General features: G+C 47.5%; 1 protein-coding gene across 7 annotated transcripts in view; it reads right to left on the bottom strand.

Moving 5' to 3' along the window:
- CACNA1C (calcium voltage-gated channel subunit alpha1 C) overlaps window positions 1–17,161 on the bottom strand; it is an 800,624-nt gene that overhangs the window by 233,535 nt on the left and 549,928 nt on the right. For all 7 annotated transcript variants that reach the window (XM_082255705.1, XM_082255709.1, XM_082255707.1 and 4 more), the window contains one exon: window positions 15,437–15,638. In XM_082255705.1, the coding sequence (XP_082111831.1) occupies window positions 15,437–15,638 (202 nt within the window). The remainder of the gene's footprint in view (window positions 1–15,436; window positions 15,639–17,161) is intronic.

The raw sequence follows: 17,161 nt of genomic DNA on the forward strand, positions 1-17,161 counted from the left end.
AAAGGACAGCGCTGAGAGCAGTTTGGTAGAAGCTTCTCTGCATCAGGTGGTGAGCCCTTGGGGTCTCTCTCTCTCTCTGTGGGGGTCCAAAGCAGGTAATGCTGAGGGGCGCTGTTGCGCTGGGGAATTACACATAAAAAAAAAAAAGTTTTTTTTCTTTTGCAATCTTTGTTTGCTGGCAAGTGTTCCTGGATTAGTCATGGACCCTGCCACACATGTATCCCCACCTGATCCCCTCGAGGTGGCCGCAGGACCCTCCAGTTTCCCACTTACTATTGATGCATTGTCAGCGGTTTTGGAGTCTTTTGTATCCCGGGTGGAGGTGGCCTGTCAGGGACGGGGCGCAAAGAAGCGACCCCCGCCTACCCCTATTTTCATCTGACACTTCAGATACAGATTCTGAGCCTGTCACTGCAGCTGCAGGTCCCTCTTCTGGGGCTTGTGTCTCGGGTACGGTCTCCTCAGACAGTGAGGAGGACGTTTCTGCCTCCGCCATAGCACAAGAAGAAGCGTTGGTGGATGCACTAGTTGTGTCTGTCCGGGAAACCTTAAGTCTTGAGGTTACACCGGCAGAGGTAGCTGATACTGAAATTCCTTTTGGTACTAACAAGCCTACCAAGATGGCAAGGGTGTTTCCCTTGCCCAAATGTTTTGGTAATATAATTAAAGAGGAATGGGGTCGTCCAAAACGAAACCCCTGGTATTTCCAAACGCATTGCTAGGCGTTATCCGTTTGAGGAATCCCTCCTTAAAAAATGGACAGTACCACCATTGGTGGATTCACCAATTTCCAGACTAAATAAAGCTACGGTTATCCCATTGGAGGACGCTCCGTCCTTTAGGGATCCGGTGGATCGTAAGGTGGAAGCCGTGTCCCGCTCCATCTTTTCCCAGATCGGGTCCGCCTTTAGGCCAGTGATTGCAATTGGTTTGGTTTCACAAACATTGACAGAATGGACCAAGTTGTTACGCCAGGATTTGGAGGGGAGAAGCATCCCCCCGGCAGTATCAGACTTGCTGGAGCAGATGATACAAGGGCTACAGTTTGTCTGTGTCGCCGCTCTGGACGCCACTCCATTGTTGGGGCGAGCATCGATTTCAGCAGTGGTCCTCAGGCATGTGCTGTGGTTAAAGTGCTGGTTGGCGCATCAAGGTTCCAAAAAAGCTTTGGCTAATCTCCCCTTTCAGGGGAATCGCCTATTTGGGGCCACCTTGGGTGAGATTATCAAGGATCTCACTGGGGGCAAGAGCACTTTTTTGCCACAGAATACTAAGGGTAAAGGACCTCGTCATAGACGGGGGCCTTCCTTTTTCGCTCATAAAAAGTTTTTTCGCTCCGCTGGGGCGGGCGATAAGGCAAAGCCCTCCAAAGCCCCTCCAGGAGGATTCAAGGGGCGCTGGTCGGGTAAACAGAAGTCCGGCACTTCCAGAGCTGAAGATAAGACTACGAAAGCCTGAAGGTGCGCCCCCACCCATATCTGGGGTGGGGGGACGTCTTCACCGGTTTCCGGATCCATGGCTTTCCAGAATCCCGGACAAATGGGTTCGCGAAGTCATACGGTCGGGATACAAGATCGAGTTTCGATCACTTCCACCGGTGCGATTCTTCCCTTCCAATATCCGACTATCCCCGGATCGCTTAGAAGCTTTGCGGGGGGCAGTAACGGATTTGATGCAACAAGGAGTGGTGGTCCACGTTCCTTGGACATAGCATTTTAAGGGGTTCTATTCGAACCTATTCACAATACCCAGAAAAGAGAGCAAGGTGCGTCCAATTCTGGACTTAAGAGCACTCAATCTTTTTGTCAGGGTACAAAAATTCAAAATGGAGTCCATTCGCACAGTAGCGGCCTCCCTACATCAGGGGGATTTTCTGGCGTCCATAGACATCAATGATGCCTATCTTCACATTCCCATTTACGCAGGACATCAGCGTTTCCTGCGTTTTTCCGTAGAAGAGAACCATTATCAGTTTGCGGCGTTACCCTTTGGTCTTGCCTCGGCTCCCCAGGTCTTTACAAAGGTGTTGGCCCCAGTTTTGGCGCTGTTGCGACAGCGAGGCATATCGATTCTAGGTTACCTAGACAATCTTCTGCTCCGTGCGGAATCTCCGCAGACTCTGTTGCTAAACTTGGAGATCACCATGATCTCTTTGCAAGAGTTCGGGTGGGATGGTGAACCTGCAGAAGTCATCTCTGGTTCCCACCAGGAGGCTAGAGTATCTGGGTCTAATTTTAGACACATCCCTGGCAAAAGTGTTTCTCCCTGCGGAGAAACTCCGGAAGATTCAATCAACGATTCAGTTGTTACTATCCGTCAACTGGCCTTCCCTTCGGACTTGCATGAGGGTCCTGGGTCTGATGGTGGCTTCCTTCAAGGCAGTACCATTTGCCCAGTCCCATACCCGAATCTTTCAAAAGGATATTCTTCTCAAATGGAACCGGAATCCCGATTCCCTGGACAATCGGATCCGACTGAGCGAGCGGACTAGGGAGTCTCTGGTCTGGTGGCTTCGGTCTCCGATGCTCAGCCAGGGGAAGTCATTTCTTCCAATATACTGGATGATTGTCACCACGGATGCCAGTCTATCCGGGTGGGGAGGAATTCTCAGGAAATTATCTGCTCAAGGGCTCTGGTCCCTGGAAGAGTCCAGGTTACTGATAAATGTACTGGAACTGAGAGCGATCAGACTTTGTCTGATTCATTGGACCGAGCAGCTCCGGGGCAGCCCGGTGCGGATCCAGTCGGACAATGCCACAGCGGTGGCTTACGTCAATCACCAGGGGGGCACCAAGAGTGTCCTGGCGGCCATAGAAGTGGCCAGCATTCTTCGTTGGGCAGAACGATTTGTTCCAGCTCTCTCCGCGGTATTCATTCCGGGGGTGGAGAATTGGCAGGCAGATTATCTCAGCCGTCAGATTCTGGATCAAGGGGAATGGTCTCTTCATCCAGAGGTATTCCACCAACTGTGCCTTCGTTGGGGCACCCCGATTGTGGATCTGTTGGCATCTCGGCTCAACAGGAAAGTGCGGAGGTTTGTAGCTCGCTCCCGCAATCCTCTAGCAGACGCCGCAGACGCGCTGGTCGCCCCGTGGGGGCAGTATCAGCTACTGTATGCCTTCCCTCCTCTCAAGTTGCTGCCGAAACTTCTTCGCAGGATAGAGGTGGAGGGAATCCCAGTTATCCTGGTAGCTCCGGACTGGCCTCGTCGGGCCTGGTACGCCGACCTGATCAGGCTGGTCGCAGACGTTCCTTGGCGACTTCCTCTCAGGGAGGATCTGCTGTTGCAGGGACCGATCTTCCATCCTGCTTTACGATCGCTGGCTTTAACGGCCTGGCTATTGAGACCCAGGTGCTGAAGGACAAAGGGTTGTCAGCTTCAGTTATTCCTACTCTAATTAAAGCAAGGAAAGCGACTTCCAGAAAAGTCTATCATCGCACATGGAAGTCTTGGGTTCCCTCCACGTTCTTACTCGGTGGCCCGAATATTGGCCTTTCTGCAAAAGGGGGTTGAGCAAAAACTGTCCTTGAGCACCATCAAGGGTCAAGTTTCAGCGTTAGCAATCTTCTTTCAGAAGCCTCTGGCTACTCATTCCTTGATGCGGAGTTTCATCCAGGGAGTGCGGCACCTGGCTCCGCCGGTGCGCGCACCCTTGCCGCCCTGGGATCTTAATTTGGTGTTGTCGGTTCTTCAGAAACCTCCCTTTGAAAATATCAGGGAGATTCCCTTGCTTACTTTATCCCAGAAGGTGGCCTTCTTGGTGGCTATCACTTCTGCACGCAGGGTGTCAGAACTGGCCGCATTATCCTGTCGTTCCCCATATCTGGTGGTTCATAGGGATAAGGTTGTTCTTCGTCCGAATCCATCCTTCCTTCCTAAGGTGGTTTCAGAGTTTCATTTGAATGAGGACATTGTATTGCCTTCCCTGTGGGAATTTGCTTTGCATTCCTTGGATGTGGTTCGGGCGATCAGGGTATACTTGAATACTACAGATTCATTTCGTAAAACGGATTCACTTTTTGTGATCACGGATGGCCCCAAAAAGGGGTTGCCTGCATCTGCCGCGACTATCTCCAAATGGATCAGACAGACGGTGGTACAGGCTTATTCTATTAAGGGTCGGGATTCTCCGTTCCCTGTTAAGGCGCACTCCACTCGGGCGCTTAGTGCTTCCTGGGCCTTCCGCCATCAGGCGTCAGTGGTTCAGGTTTGCAAGGCGACTACCTGGTTGTCGGTTCATACCTTTACAAAATTGTATAAGGTTGATGTGCTGGCATCGGCGGATGCCTCTTTTGGCCGCAAGGTTCCTGCAGGCCGCTATTTGAGGAGACCGTTGGTCTACCTCGAGGGTTTGTTGGGTTTTTCACTTGGGTCTCATCTTTTTGCTCGATGAGTCCTTGATGCTTCTGGTTGGCTCCGGTTGGGCCTTCTGGATTGGATTTTGATTTCTGTTATCCCACCCCTCATTTGTGGCACTGCTTTGGGACGTCCCAATTTGATATTAATCAAAGAGGACTGCGTCTGTCAATGAGCGACAGAGAAAAATTGATTTTTGTAAGAACTTACCGTAAAATCCTTTTCTCTTAAGCTCATTGACAGACGCAGTACCCGCCCCTCTATTTTTGAGTTGGGTTGGGTTAAATTCTCTGACACTGCTTTGTGACATAACTGACATCCTGTAGCAGGAAGTGAGAGGATATATCCTCTGGGACTGCCCCTAAGGTGTGGCCAGAACGTTTTCTTCTGCCTAGTGTCCTACTCCTGTAGAGGGCAGTATAACCCAATTTGATATTAATCAAAGAGGACTGCGTCTGTCAATGAGCTTAAGAGAAAAGGATTTTACGGTAAGTTCTTACAAAAATCAATTTTTTTTAACATTTTCGGCCAATTTGTTTTATGCTACATATGTTTGGTAAAAAAATCGCAAAAAGCGTATTTTGATTGGTTTGCGCAAAAGTTATCGCGTTTACTAACAAAGGGAAAGATTTTTGTCATTTTTGTTGTTTTTTTTTTTAACGAGTAATGTCGGCGATCTGCGATTTTATTTGCGGTACTGCGACATTGCGGCGGACAGATCGGACCCTTGACTGACATTTTTGACACTTTTGGGGTTACCAGTGACATTACTGCAGTAATCAGTGCTATACATATGCACTGCTACTGTAAAAATGACACTGGCAGTGAAGGGGTTAACTGTATTGGAGAGGGAGGGGTTAAGTGTGTCCTAGGGGCGTGCTTCTAACTGTGATTGGACATGGCTACTGGTGTAAGAACAGAGATCAACGGTCCTACATAGTAGAACCGTCTGATCTCCATTCTTACACAGGGAAGAATGACAGGCGGCTTTGTTTACATCAGCCGCCTGCCTTTCTTCCGGTGTCACGGACGGATCGCGGTCTGTGACCGCGCGGGAGCGGGAGCGCGCCTCCGGCGGCGCGCGCTCTCTCCCTAGAAGCCTCACAGGCTAGCGACGTAGACCTACGTCGCTCTGCCTGTGAGGGGCTGACCGCCGCAGTAAATAGTCGTGCGGTGGTCGGCAAGTGGTTAAGAGGAGAACAACAAATGTGTATTTCTGCTGGCCAATCACGATATTTACTAGATCTGACATAATTGTCCATTCTTTTGACAGGCTTACCTATGTACACTCCTGATGATTGGGCTACAGACCCATGAAACGTGTTGAGTTTTATTAAATGATATATCTCTATATGCAACAATGTTGTTGGAATTCTGTTATATATATTATGCTGTACATTATATTCACTGTACATTATACTCTTATAACACTGCTGCTGTAATCTTGTCATGTTATGTCCTGCACCTATGCCTGTTGGTATATGCATGTTACTGCTTGTATGTTTTTACTTATTAAATCCATTTTTGAATATCAGTGACTCATGCATCCACCTCATTTAAAGTCCCATTAGGGCGTTTTCTCCTTTTCTTCTGTGTTGATTTAGGGATGGAGGTGCATACAATAGACAGTACCAGACCATTTTTTAGACTTTACTTATGTTTCGGGTGGAAGATACCCAATGCCCGTCCATGGTCCAAAACTGTCTGAGTCTGACCAATGCAACAATATAGCATTGGCTTAACTAGTCATAATGTTTAGCTCACTTATACATAATTTGCAACTGCTGATGCATATTGTATCCACTGGCTGAATGCGCTTCCTCTGGTGGCGGTGCAGTGTCTGCACCGGGAGCTGCGATATATTATAGGGAAAGTTGTCTCTCTCCTGCTGTCCCGGCCCCCCCAGGGCGGGGCCACCTATATATATGTGCCGCTATTCATGTGAACCCACCGCACCTGCGGCGTCCACATCCATATGTGGAGATCATACACCTGTGGTTGTGGCTGCCAGCAAGTGCCGGCTATCCCCACTGGACGAACACGTGCTGCCAGCGTGTTTGTCCCATACATCACTATATCACATGGCATTAGGGACAGGACCCACCTGCTTTCGATGTGGGCTCTCAGGTGAGGAACTGTTTGGATGCAGTATACTTATATACCTTTGCATGGCACTTTCTGCTGTTGCCTCTCGGGTTTACCTAATCACACACACATGGCAACGGTGCTTTTACCAGTTAATATGGCCTTATGTAAGTATGGTTTCCCCACTTGGGTTATACATTTGTTGAAAATCCAGGCTTGCTGGCCAATCACAATATTTACTAGATCTGACATTACACATAATTGTCCATTCTTTTGACAGGCTTACCTATATACACTTCTGATGAGTGGGCTACAGACCCACGAAACGCATTGAGTTTTATTACATGATATATCTCTATATGCAACAATGTTGTTGGAATTCCGTTATATTTATTATGCTGTACATTATATCCACTGTACATCTGCATGTAACAAAGTCTATTACAAGATACTCTTATAACACTGCTGCTGTAATCTTGTCATGTTATGTCTTGCACCTATGCCTGTTGGTATATGCATGTTACTGCTTGTATGCTTTTGCTTATTAAATCTATTTTTGAATATCAGTGACTCATGTATCCACCTCATTTAAAGTCCCATTAGGGCGTTTTCTCCTTTTTTTCAAAGTATTTGGAACTGCCTCCTCCCAGCCACGTACTGCTCCCAAGGTTTCTGCAGACGGAAAACTGTCTCTTAAGGTTTGACATATGTCTTCCTCTGCTTCAATGCCTCAAAAACTGCCAGAATCCTCCTCCCCCTCTTGTGTGTTCTGTGGCGACGCAAGAATGGTGTCTACATAAAGCAGGCCTCTCAGTGCTCTGCCAAGAGTGCCCTGTCCATGATGCTATGCAGAGTCTGCTCCAACAGGAACACAACAGGGATTGTGTCACTGATGCATGCATTGTCACAGCTTACCATTCTCGTCGGTTCCTCAAATTGTGACAGTACAGTGCATGCATGCTTTATCAGCAGCCATTGGAGTGGGGAAAAAAGCTGAGCCGGCCTGAGCCTGTTGTTGTGCCATACTCACATAGGTATTCGTTGACAGCTCTCTGCTGCAGCATTGCCAAAGTTAAGTTTACCCGGTAGGCATGTCACAAATCAGGTGGTTTATGGGCAGGTGGAATTCTTGCTAAATTTCAGTCAACCAAGCACCGGCTGTGTATGACCGCCTGAAATAGCTACAGACTCTTCTGGTCTACTTTAGCAGATCTTCCAACCCTGGGTACCTGTTTAAGAAATGCTGCACCACCAAATTGAGGACATGTGCCAGGCATGGCACCACCACCATTCCTGGCTCCAGCTGGCATGGCGTGAACCACCTCTGGGCCTACCCCTGCAGAGAAGGAAGAATCTCTGCTCGGGTGTGGCTCCTGTCCTCTAGACAGACCAGCTGAAGCACTGCATGGTATCTTTTAGCCTGACTCATTGAATAGCCCCTTGAATGCTTAGGGGGTACTGATGGTTCATAGGACGATTCAGCAGAGGAGAGCATGGAGGAGGGGTTGGAGCTGACAAATCTTGCATCATCACCACCAGCTGTATGGAGACGTGGCAGCAAAACAAGCTGCAGCACTGAGCCTTGTCCTGCATCCTTCAGAGTTGCAAGCAGAGTTACACAGTGTGCTGTGAACAAAATATATCATGCCTGACCATGCTTGCTAGACCTTGTGTCAGCAGTAACATGGACCTTGCAGCTGACTGCCTTTCCCAACAATGCCACAACTTTGCCTTCCACATGATGGTACAGAGCTGGAAAGAAATAGCGTCAGGGAACCTTCCATTGTGGTACAGCACATTCTGCAAATTCACGGAAGGGGATAGAATCCACCAGATGGAAAGGCAGGAGTTGTAAAGCCAGCAGCTTTAACAAGCTTAAGTTTTGACGCTGGACATGTGGGTGGCAGCGACTGTATTCTTTTTTTCTCTGCAGCAGCTGGGGCAGAGAAATTTTCCTGCTATAGTCTACATCTGGTGGTGTGCTGCTCGCAGATGTACTGCAAGGACCTGTGACACCCTTCGCTATACCATCATCCCAGTCAGTAGAGGCTGCTGAGAGGTCATGTGATATAGACCTGAAAAATGAGTGAGGAGCAGAACCGTGTCCCTTTTGTGTGGCTTTCAGGTGCTCTTGTCAATGGGCTGAGTGGCGGGAGGTTAAATGCTTTGTCAAGCATGTGGTAACCAAATGGTTGGTGTTTTTGCCACACTTGTTCTGCTTGAGGCAAAGTTTGCAAATTGCAACAGTGTGATTGGCTGAACATGTGCTACAAAAAGCCCAGATAGCTGAGCTGTGGGAAGTGTGACGGGAGACAACAGCTCCAAAAGTTGATGGAATAGAGTGGCTGCTCTCTACTCTTCCATGATGGCTTCCTCATTGGGGTTGTGCCTCATCCTCACTTTCCTCCTCTGCTCTATCTGGAACCCAAGTCGTGTCAGTGACCTCATCATCCCCTCTATCCTCATGATCACTGGAGCCAACTTGGTAATATGATGCGGCTGGGAGAACATGACTGCCAATTTGTTGTTTATCAGTGTTCTCCCCTTTCTGTAGGCTCATGTTCCTACCTTCCTCAACCTCAGAGTCAGAGCATGGTCAAGGAGCAAGTGCATCGTCAAGGAGCAAGTGGCTGACGCTGTGTTCAAATAACTCAGCTGACTCCTCCATGCATGATGCTGGGGCTATGGCAGGAGCAGCTGTGGACAAGGAGGCAGAATAAGCTGCTCTGGCAGCTGTGGTGGACTGCGCACTTAGCTATGCTTGGGTGATAGAGGATGAGGAGGATGAGGATGGTTTTGTAAGCAACAGCAAGGCCACCACCTCCTCTGAATGCTGTGGCTGGAAAGCATGGGTAATATCACTAAACAGAGGAAATGGTGCCCTGCCTGAGGACAGATCACAATCACCTTTGCCTGTGGACACAAATGCTGCTGGCCCCCTCACAGTGCCATGGGAACGTCTACCTCTCCTTGTTGGCCTCCCCGACATTAAGTAGGGGGGACTTTTTACCGAATTGTATTATCGATGGGGAAATATTTACTTAACCAATGGAAAGTGGTGTTTGGTGCACTTTAACTTGAGTACTCACTACACAGACACCACTGACAGACTACAATATACAGGCGGTCCCCGGGTTACAAACAAGATAGGGACTGTAGGTTTGTTCTTAAGTTGAATTTGTTTGTAAGTCAGAACAGGTACATTTTTTAAGTGTAGCTTCAGCCAAAATAAAATGTTTTACATTTTTTTGGATAACGTAGGGAAGAGTTAACACCTCTGTAACATTTATTTTGCTGTTTGTGCCCCTGTTCAGAAGATTTCACCTCACTTTCAGTCCCTATGACAATTGGATTTTGAAAATTTTGGGTTGTTGTGGAAACAAGTATTGGTGATAAAGCTTTAGTAGAGACACCTTTTTCCCATGATAACTCTTACAGGAGTGAATTTTCCATCCTAGGGTTAGATTTCCTCTCACTTCCTGTTATCTCCCTCCGCTTGTAAGTAGGAGTCGTTTGTAAGTCGGATGTTTGTAACCCAGGGACTGCCTATACTGCAGTAAAACTGCACTGACGCACTTCATTATACTGCAGTAAAAGTGCACTAATGCACTTCAATATACTGCAGTAAAAGTGCACTAACGCACTTCAATATACTGCAGTAAACATGCACTAACACATTTCAATATACTGCAGTAAAACTATCCTGGAGCACTTCAATATATTGCCATAAAAGTGCACTAACGCACTTCAATATGCTGCAGTAAACGTGCTCTAACGCACTTCAATATGCTGCAATAAATGTGAACTAACGCACTTCAATACACTGCAGTAAACTTGCACTAACGCACTTCAATATACTGCAGTAAAAGTGCCCTGACGCACTACTATACTGCAGTCAAACTGCCCTGACACTCTACACTGACACACTTCAATATACTGCAGGTAACCTGCCCTGAAGCACTAAACTGACACTACACTCATGCTGCACTATCACTATATTCACACTACACTTACACTCACAATAGAATACCAATAGCACACTAACTCACTGGTACCATTGAACAGAGTCCTGTTCTATCTATCTCCACTCCAATATCACACTGTAAATGGCTGCTCGGAGAAGGAACCTTTAATAGTGTGGGGTGGGTCTATGGAGAATGAGCCATGATTGGGCACAGTCATCATCACTTTCTCCAATTATGGCTCTGACATTGTTCTGTGCCCTGATTGGGCAAATCTTTCATTGCTTCAGCCAATCAAGGCTTCCAATGCACTGTGAGGTACGCAGTTCATTGTGGGGTGCTCAGTGGGCCGAACAAATGGTTGAACGCCACAACAATTCGGGTATTCACCGAACAGGTAAACAACCAGTGTTTGGCCTGAACTAATGCTTGGGCCTAAACGTTCACCTAACACTATTATCAGCTAATATTTTGGCTGTAATTTCAGTTGGGAAAATAAAAAAAACAGCAGGGTTGATTTGCTAAAACCGGAGAGTGAAAAATCCGGTGCAGCTGTGCATAGTAGCACCTGGAAAAAACCTGGAAGCCAATTGGTTTTCATGTAGAGATGCCCCAGAGTTTGCACTCTCCAGTTTTAATAAATCAACTCTAGTGTATTTAGTAAACACAGCTAGTATGATTATCTGAATTTATTTTATATTAGCTTTTTGTAATCAACTAAAGAGCAGACTTTGGTGAAGGGAGGATAAACAGCAGCAGCAGGAGCCAGTCAGCCCTGGTGGCAGTGCACAGTACTATCAGTCTAACAGTGGGAATATGCTTAAAGGAGGGAAGAGCACTGGGGTTATTCATCTGTGTGCTGCTTCTTTTTTGTCTCATCATCACGCTGGGGGTTTGTCCTTGACTGATCTATACTGCTCAACTGCAGCAGTAGTCAAGCACATGGCTGTGCTGTCTGGTTGGATCACAAGTTTGGCTAAGTGCAGTAACAAATCATTTGCAAAGTAACACTGTTCATGTATATATACTTCAGATGTGTGTTTAGCTACTTACGTAGTAGGGAGTTATGAGGGAGTTTTTTTTTGCTATGGGCTTTTGCACACAGGCAGCTGAGCTTGTTCAACATAATTGCAGCCCAGGTGTAGTGTACAGGCTTTGCACTGCTGTACTAGTGTATACTGTGTTGCTAACGTAAACACGAATATAGAGTAAGGGCCTTAACAAAATAGAAAACTATTTTCTGCATACCTCTATACGCCGTATACTATACTTGGGCTGTCTAGGCCAGTGTTTCTCAACTCCGGTCCTCAGGGCACACTAACAGGCCAGATTTTAAATATTACCTTGGGGAGATGCAGACTAGAATACTGCAATCACTGGGCAGCAAATGATATCACCTGGGATGTATTTCAGTTATCTTGCAAACCTGGCCTGTTAGTGGGCCCTGTAGGCCAGGGTTGAGGACCACTAGACGATGAAAATAGGCCGCAAATTACTTTGAACAGGCTCAGCCTGTGTGCAAAAGTCCTATCTGTGTCCCGCTAGGAGCATTTTCCTTCCTTTCCTGTCCTGTGGAGAAAACAGGAAATGAGCGTTAATCTCTCCAAAGTCAGGGGAAATTCCCTTTTAAGATGAGAATATCGAACTAATGATCATCCTTTTTTCTTTTTTGCATACTAGTCTCATATGGAAAATGAAGAGGTTACTAAAATTATGAAACTTCCCCTATGTCAGAATCAGTGTTAGTAGTAACTGCGTTTAAGTAAACGGCGTTACTTAACGCAGTTACTTTTGAGGGTAACGAGTAATCTAACTGACTACTCGTTCTCTCATTGTAACGCCGCTGCCGGTACTTTCGGCTGCGTTACCGCAATTACATCTACCACCACTAGATGGCAGTAGATGTAATTGTAATTCCTCCTCTCAAGGAGCCCCGACGTCCCGCACGCCAGAGATAGTTCTATGTGCTGCCTGAAGGCTGGATTTCCTGTCACCTCCCCTCCACCAATCGCAGCAGGACTGCATACCGACCGAGGCATCTAATTGGTGGAGGAGCTTGTCTTTACCCCGGCAATCAGGAAGTGCGGTGGAGTGGAAATGCTAGAGGGTCTTACGGCCATAGGACAGCTCCTGATGCCTGGGAACAGGTTTGAAACTAGGGGGGGCATCTGGGGGTCTCATCCAATCCTCTCCTCCTGCCACTCCCCCAGCGCCAGATCTCCATCACATCACATCACAAGTCTATTGACATGGGATGGAGGAGGAGGGAACATGGGATGGAGAACATGGGATTGCAGAGGAGGGGGCATGGTGAGGAGGAGGAGGGAACATGGGATGAAGGAGGAAGAGGACATGGGATGGAGAACATGGGATTGCAGAGGAGGGGGGCATGGTGAGGACGAGGAGGGAACATGGGATGAAGGAGGAAGAGGACATGGGATGGAGAACATGGGATTGCAGAGGAGGAGGGCATGGTGAGGAGGAGGAGGGAACATGGGATGAAGGAGGAAGAGGACATGGGATGGAGAACATGGGATTGCAGAGGAGGGGGGCATGGTGAGGAGGAGGAGGGAACATGGGATGAAGGAGGAAGAGGACATGGGATGGAGAACATGGGATTGCAGAGGAGGGGGGCATGGTGAGGAGGAGGAGGGAACATGGGATGAAGGAGGAAGAGGACATGGGACGGAGAACATGGGATTGCAGAGGAGGGGGGCATGGTGAGGAGGAGGAGGGAACATGGGATGAAGGAGGAAGAGAACATGGGATGGAGAACATGGGATTGCAGAGGAGGGGGGCATGGTGAGGAGGAGGAGGGAACATGGGATGAAGGAGGAAGAGGACATGGGATGGAGAACATGGGATTGCAGAGGAGGGGGGCATGGTGAGGAGGAGGAGGGAACATGGGATGAAGGAGGAAGAGGACATGGGATGGAGAACATGGGATTGCAGAGGAGGGGGGCATGGTGAGGAGGAGGAGGGAACATGGGATGAAGGAGGAAGAGGACATGGGATGGAGAACATGGGATTGCAGAGGAGGGGGGCATGGTGAGGAGGAGGAGGGAACATGGGATGAAGGAGGAAGAGGACATGGGATGGAGAACATGGGATTGCAGAGGAGGGGGGCATGGTGAGGAGGAGGAGGGAACATGGGATGAAGGAGGAAGAGGACATGGGATGGAGAACATGGAATTGCAGAGGAGGGGGGCATGGTGAGGAGGAGGAGGGAACATGGGATGAAGGAGGAAGAGGACATGGGACGGAGAACATGGGATTGCAGAGGAGGGGGGCATGGTGAGGAGGAGGAGGGAACATGGGATGAAGGAGGAAGAGGACATGGGATGGAGAACATGGGATTGCAGAGGAGGGGGGCATGGTGAGGAGGAGGAGGGAACATGGGATGAAGGAGGAAGAGGACATGGGATGGAGAACATGGGATTGCAGAGGAGGGGGGCATGGTGAGGAGGAGGAGGGAACATGGGATGAAGGAGGAAGAGGACATGGGATGGAGAACATGGGATTGCAGAGGAGGGGGGCATGGTGAGGAGGAGGAGGGAACATGGGATGAAGGAGGAACAGGACATGGGATGGAGAACATGGGATTGCAGAGGAGGGGGGCATGGTGAGGAGGAGGAGGGAACAGCAGGAAGTCCACCACCAGTCCACCACCGCACACAGCCAGCCCAGAAGAGAAGAGACAGACGCAGACAGACAGGCCTGGAGGAGGACGGAGCCAGATGGACCCGGACCACAGTGTGCCAGTGCCTGGGCAGGCCACACCACCACAGCAGGTACCAAAAAACAAAAACCTCACAGTCACAGGCTCAGTCACAGTCAGCAGTCAGGACTCAGACCCCCACCACCATCAGTGTGCCACACCGCCACCACCAGTGTGTCACACTACCACCACCACCAGTGTGCCACACCACCACAACCAGTGTGCCAAACTGCCACCACCACCACCAGTGTGCCACACCACCAGCCAGCCACTCCAGGCAGCAGGTACCAAAAAAACAAAAAAAAAATACAGTTACTCACACAGTCAGGAGGACTCAGACCCCCACAGTGTGCCACACCGCCACCACTATTAAAGATCAATAATTGCATTATAAAATGGTAAAAAAAAAGTCGCAGTTACTTTGCTGAGTAACTAATTACTTTTTCAATGTGGTAACTGAGTCAGTAACTCAATTACTTTTTGGGAGAAGTAATTTGTAACTGTAACTAATTACTTTTTTAAAGTAAGATGAGCAACACTGGTCAGAATACAACTTCGGAAGTGATGTAATGTGTTGTATTGTATTGTAATGTATTCTTTTGTTTCTGAGCATGCGTGGTCTTGGTCTTCCGATTTTCTTTCAGATGAATACTGCACTGATTAAACAAAAATTTTTCGTTCTGGTATCATATGAGAAAAATGTTCGTGTTTGTCCTTTCGGATAATTTTGCATGAACTATCTTAATCGGCTCTTGAAAGCTGTATACTAACGATCAATTTATTGTACGATCGCTTTGAAAGAGATATTTTTCATCTGATTTTCTGAATGTGTGTACTAGGCATTAGCTGTCGTGGTAGCAAGTATCGCCATTGGAAGATTTCTCCTGTATTCCTGCTCTGGTGACTATAAAAAAAATAGCAATTTCTCATCACAGAGAGGGTGAATTTCCCTACCAGTAACACAGATAGCAATCAAAACCTGGCAGGGGTTCTAACTCTTCCATGCTCCATCCAAAATGAAAAAAAAAAGTTTTGACTTTGTAAAAGGTTTTTCCTTTTTTATATACAAAAGCAGACAGATGCAGTTGGGGCAGACTACCATGGACTGCATTCCCTTATCTGAGAAGCCAGTGCAGGCACTGCCAGAACAAAGTTCTTTAGAACCCAAGGAACCCCCAATCATAAGCTATGTACTACTTCAGCAGGTCTTGCACTTTTTGCACCTCTTCCATCTACCCCTTAGCCCCAACCCGTATTCAGGCTACTCAAGTTCATTAAAGTCAACTTCAACCTCACTTTCTATCAAAACCTTACCTGGTTCTTGTCAAGCTCACAGTTCTTGTATTCCTGCTCTCCTTGCTCCTGGAAGGTCACAATGACGAAACCGACAAAGATGTTCATCATGAAGAAAGCGATAATGATGATGTAGATGATGAAGAAGATTGAGATCTCCACACGGTGGTTGTAGATGGGACCAACATCCTCTGTGTGAGAGTCAATGGCTCTGTACAGCAGCCTGGAGTGGAAGGAGAAGAGACATTTGTTGTCACAGCTCCGCCTCCTGCTTAGTATTATTCACTTGCCAACCAGCCAACGCACTTTTACTGTGGCAGGTCGGCTCTATTACGCGAAACTACGCACCTGTACATCGTTTGGTGTAATAACCAGTGGGGGCGGCGGGAGCTGATTGGACAGAGGGGGAGCCAATCATTGGGTCCACGGACGCAATGTCCGCCGGCCACCCACGATCGCTCCCCAGAGACAGAACGGCGGTCTGCCTATGTAAACAAGGCAGACTGCCGTTCTGTCACAGATGAACACAGGGATCCTGTGTTCCTGCTATTTAGGAACACAGATCTCTATGTTCATCTAGTAAGCACAATTCCCATACAGTTAGAAAGCTTCTCATAGGGCAGTGATGGCAAACCTTGGCACCCCAGATGTTTTGGCATTACATTTCCTATCATGCTCAACTACACTACAGAGTGCATGAGCATCATGGGAAATGTAGTTCCAAAACATCTGGGGTGCCAAGGTTCGCCATCACTGCCCTAGGGACAAACCCTTTGATCGCCCCTGGTGTTAACCCATTCCTTGCCAGTGTTTTTAGTACAGTAACAATGCATATTTTTAGCACCAATCAATGTAATAATGTCACTGGTCCCCTCAAAAGTGTCAGTTAGATGTCTGATCTGTCGCAGTCCTACTAAAAATCGCTGATCGCCGCCATTACTATTAAAAAAACAAAAAAATTTAATAAAAATGACATAAATCGACCCCCTAGTTTGTAGATGCGATAACTTTTGTGCAAACCAATCAATATACACTTATTGGGATTTTTTTTACCAAAAATATGTGGCAGAATACATATTGGCCAAAATTGATTTTTTTTATTTTTTTTTAATTGGCTGTGTTTTATAGCAGAAAGTAAAAATTATTGTTTTCTTTTTTTTAGAATTTTTTTTTTTTGTTTATAGCACAAAAAATAAAAACTGCAAAGGTGATCAAATACCACCATATGAAAGCTCTATTTATGGGGAAAAAAGGACATCAATTTTATCTGGATAAAGCATCGCATGACTGCGCAATTGTCAGTTAAAGTAACACAGTGTCGTATCACAAAAAATGAACTGGTCATTATTATAGGGTAAAACCTTCCGGTCCAGAAGTGGTTAAAGTGGATATTCAGCCTAAAACTAAAATCTCTACATCTACTTTCAGCCATAATCTAAGACTAACCTATCTAGCCCTGTAAAGCAAAAATCTCTATAGATACCTTTCCTGAAGCCGCTCAGGTCCAGTTTCCAACGGCGGAAGCTCTGCAGAAGAGACAGCCGACAAAGGCTAGAAATGCCTGGCAAGTGACATTACCCATAGAGTTACTATGGGGCTTTCGTTGTCGGCTGCCTCTTCTGCACCTGCCTACAGCGAGAAGCGGCTTCAGAAATGGTGTCCATAGTGATTTTTGCCTTACAGTCAGAGGCGGCCGGTGCGTTGGGGGCGCAGGGGCGCCGCCCCCCCTATCCATGCGTCCGGCCC

This window comes from Pelophylax lessonae, assembly GCF_965119305.1.
Source record: "Pelophylax lessonae genome assembly, chromosome: 4".
Lineage (NCBI taxonomy): Eukaryota > Metazoa > Chordata > Amphibia > Anura > Ranidae > Pelophylax > Pelophylax lessonae.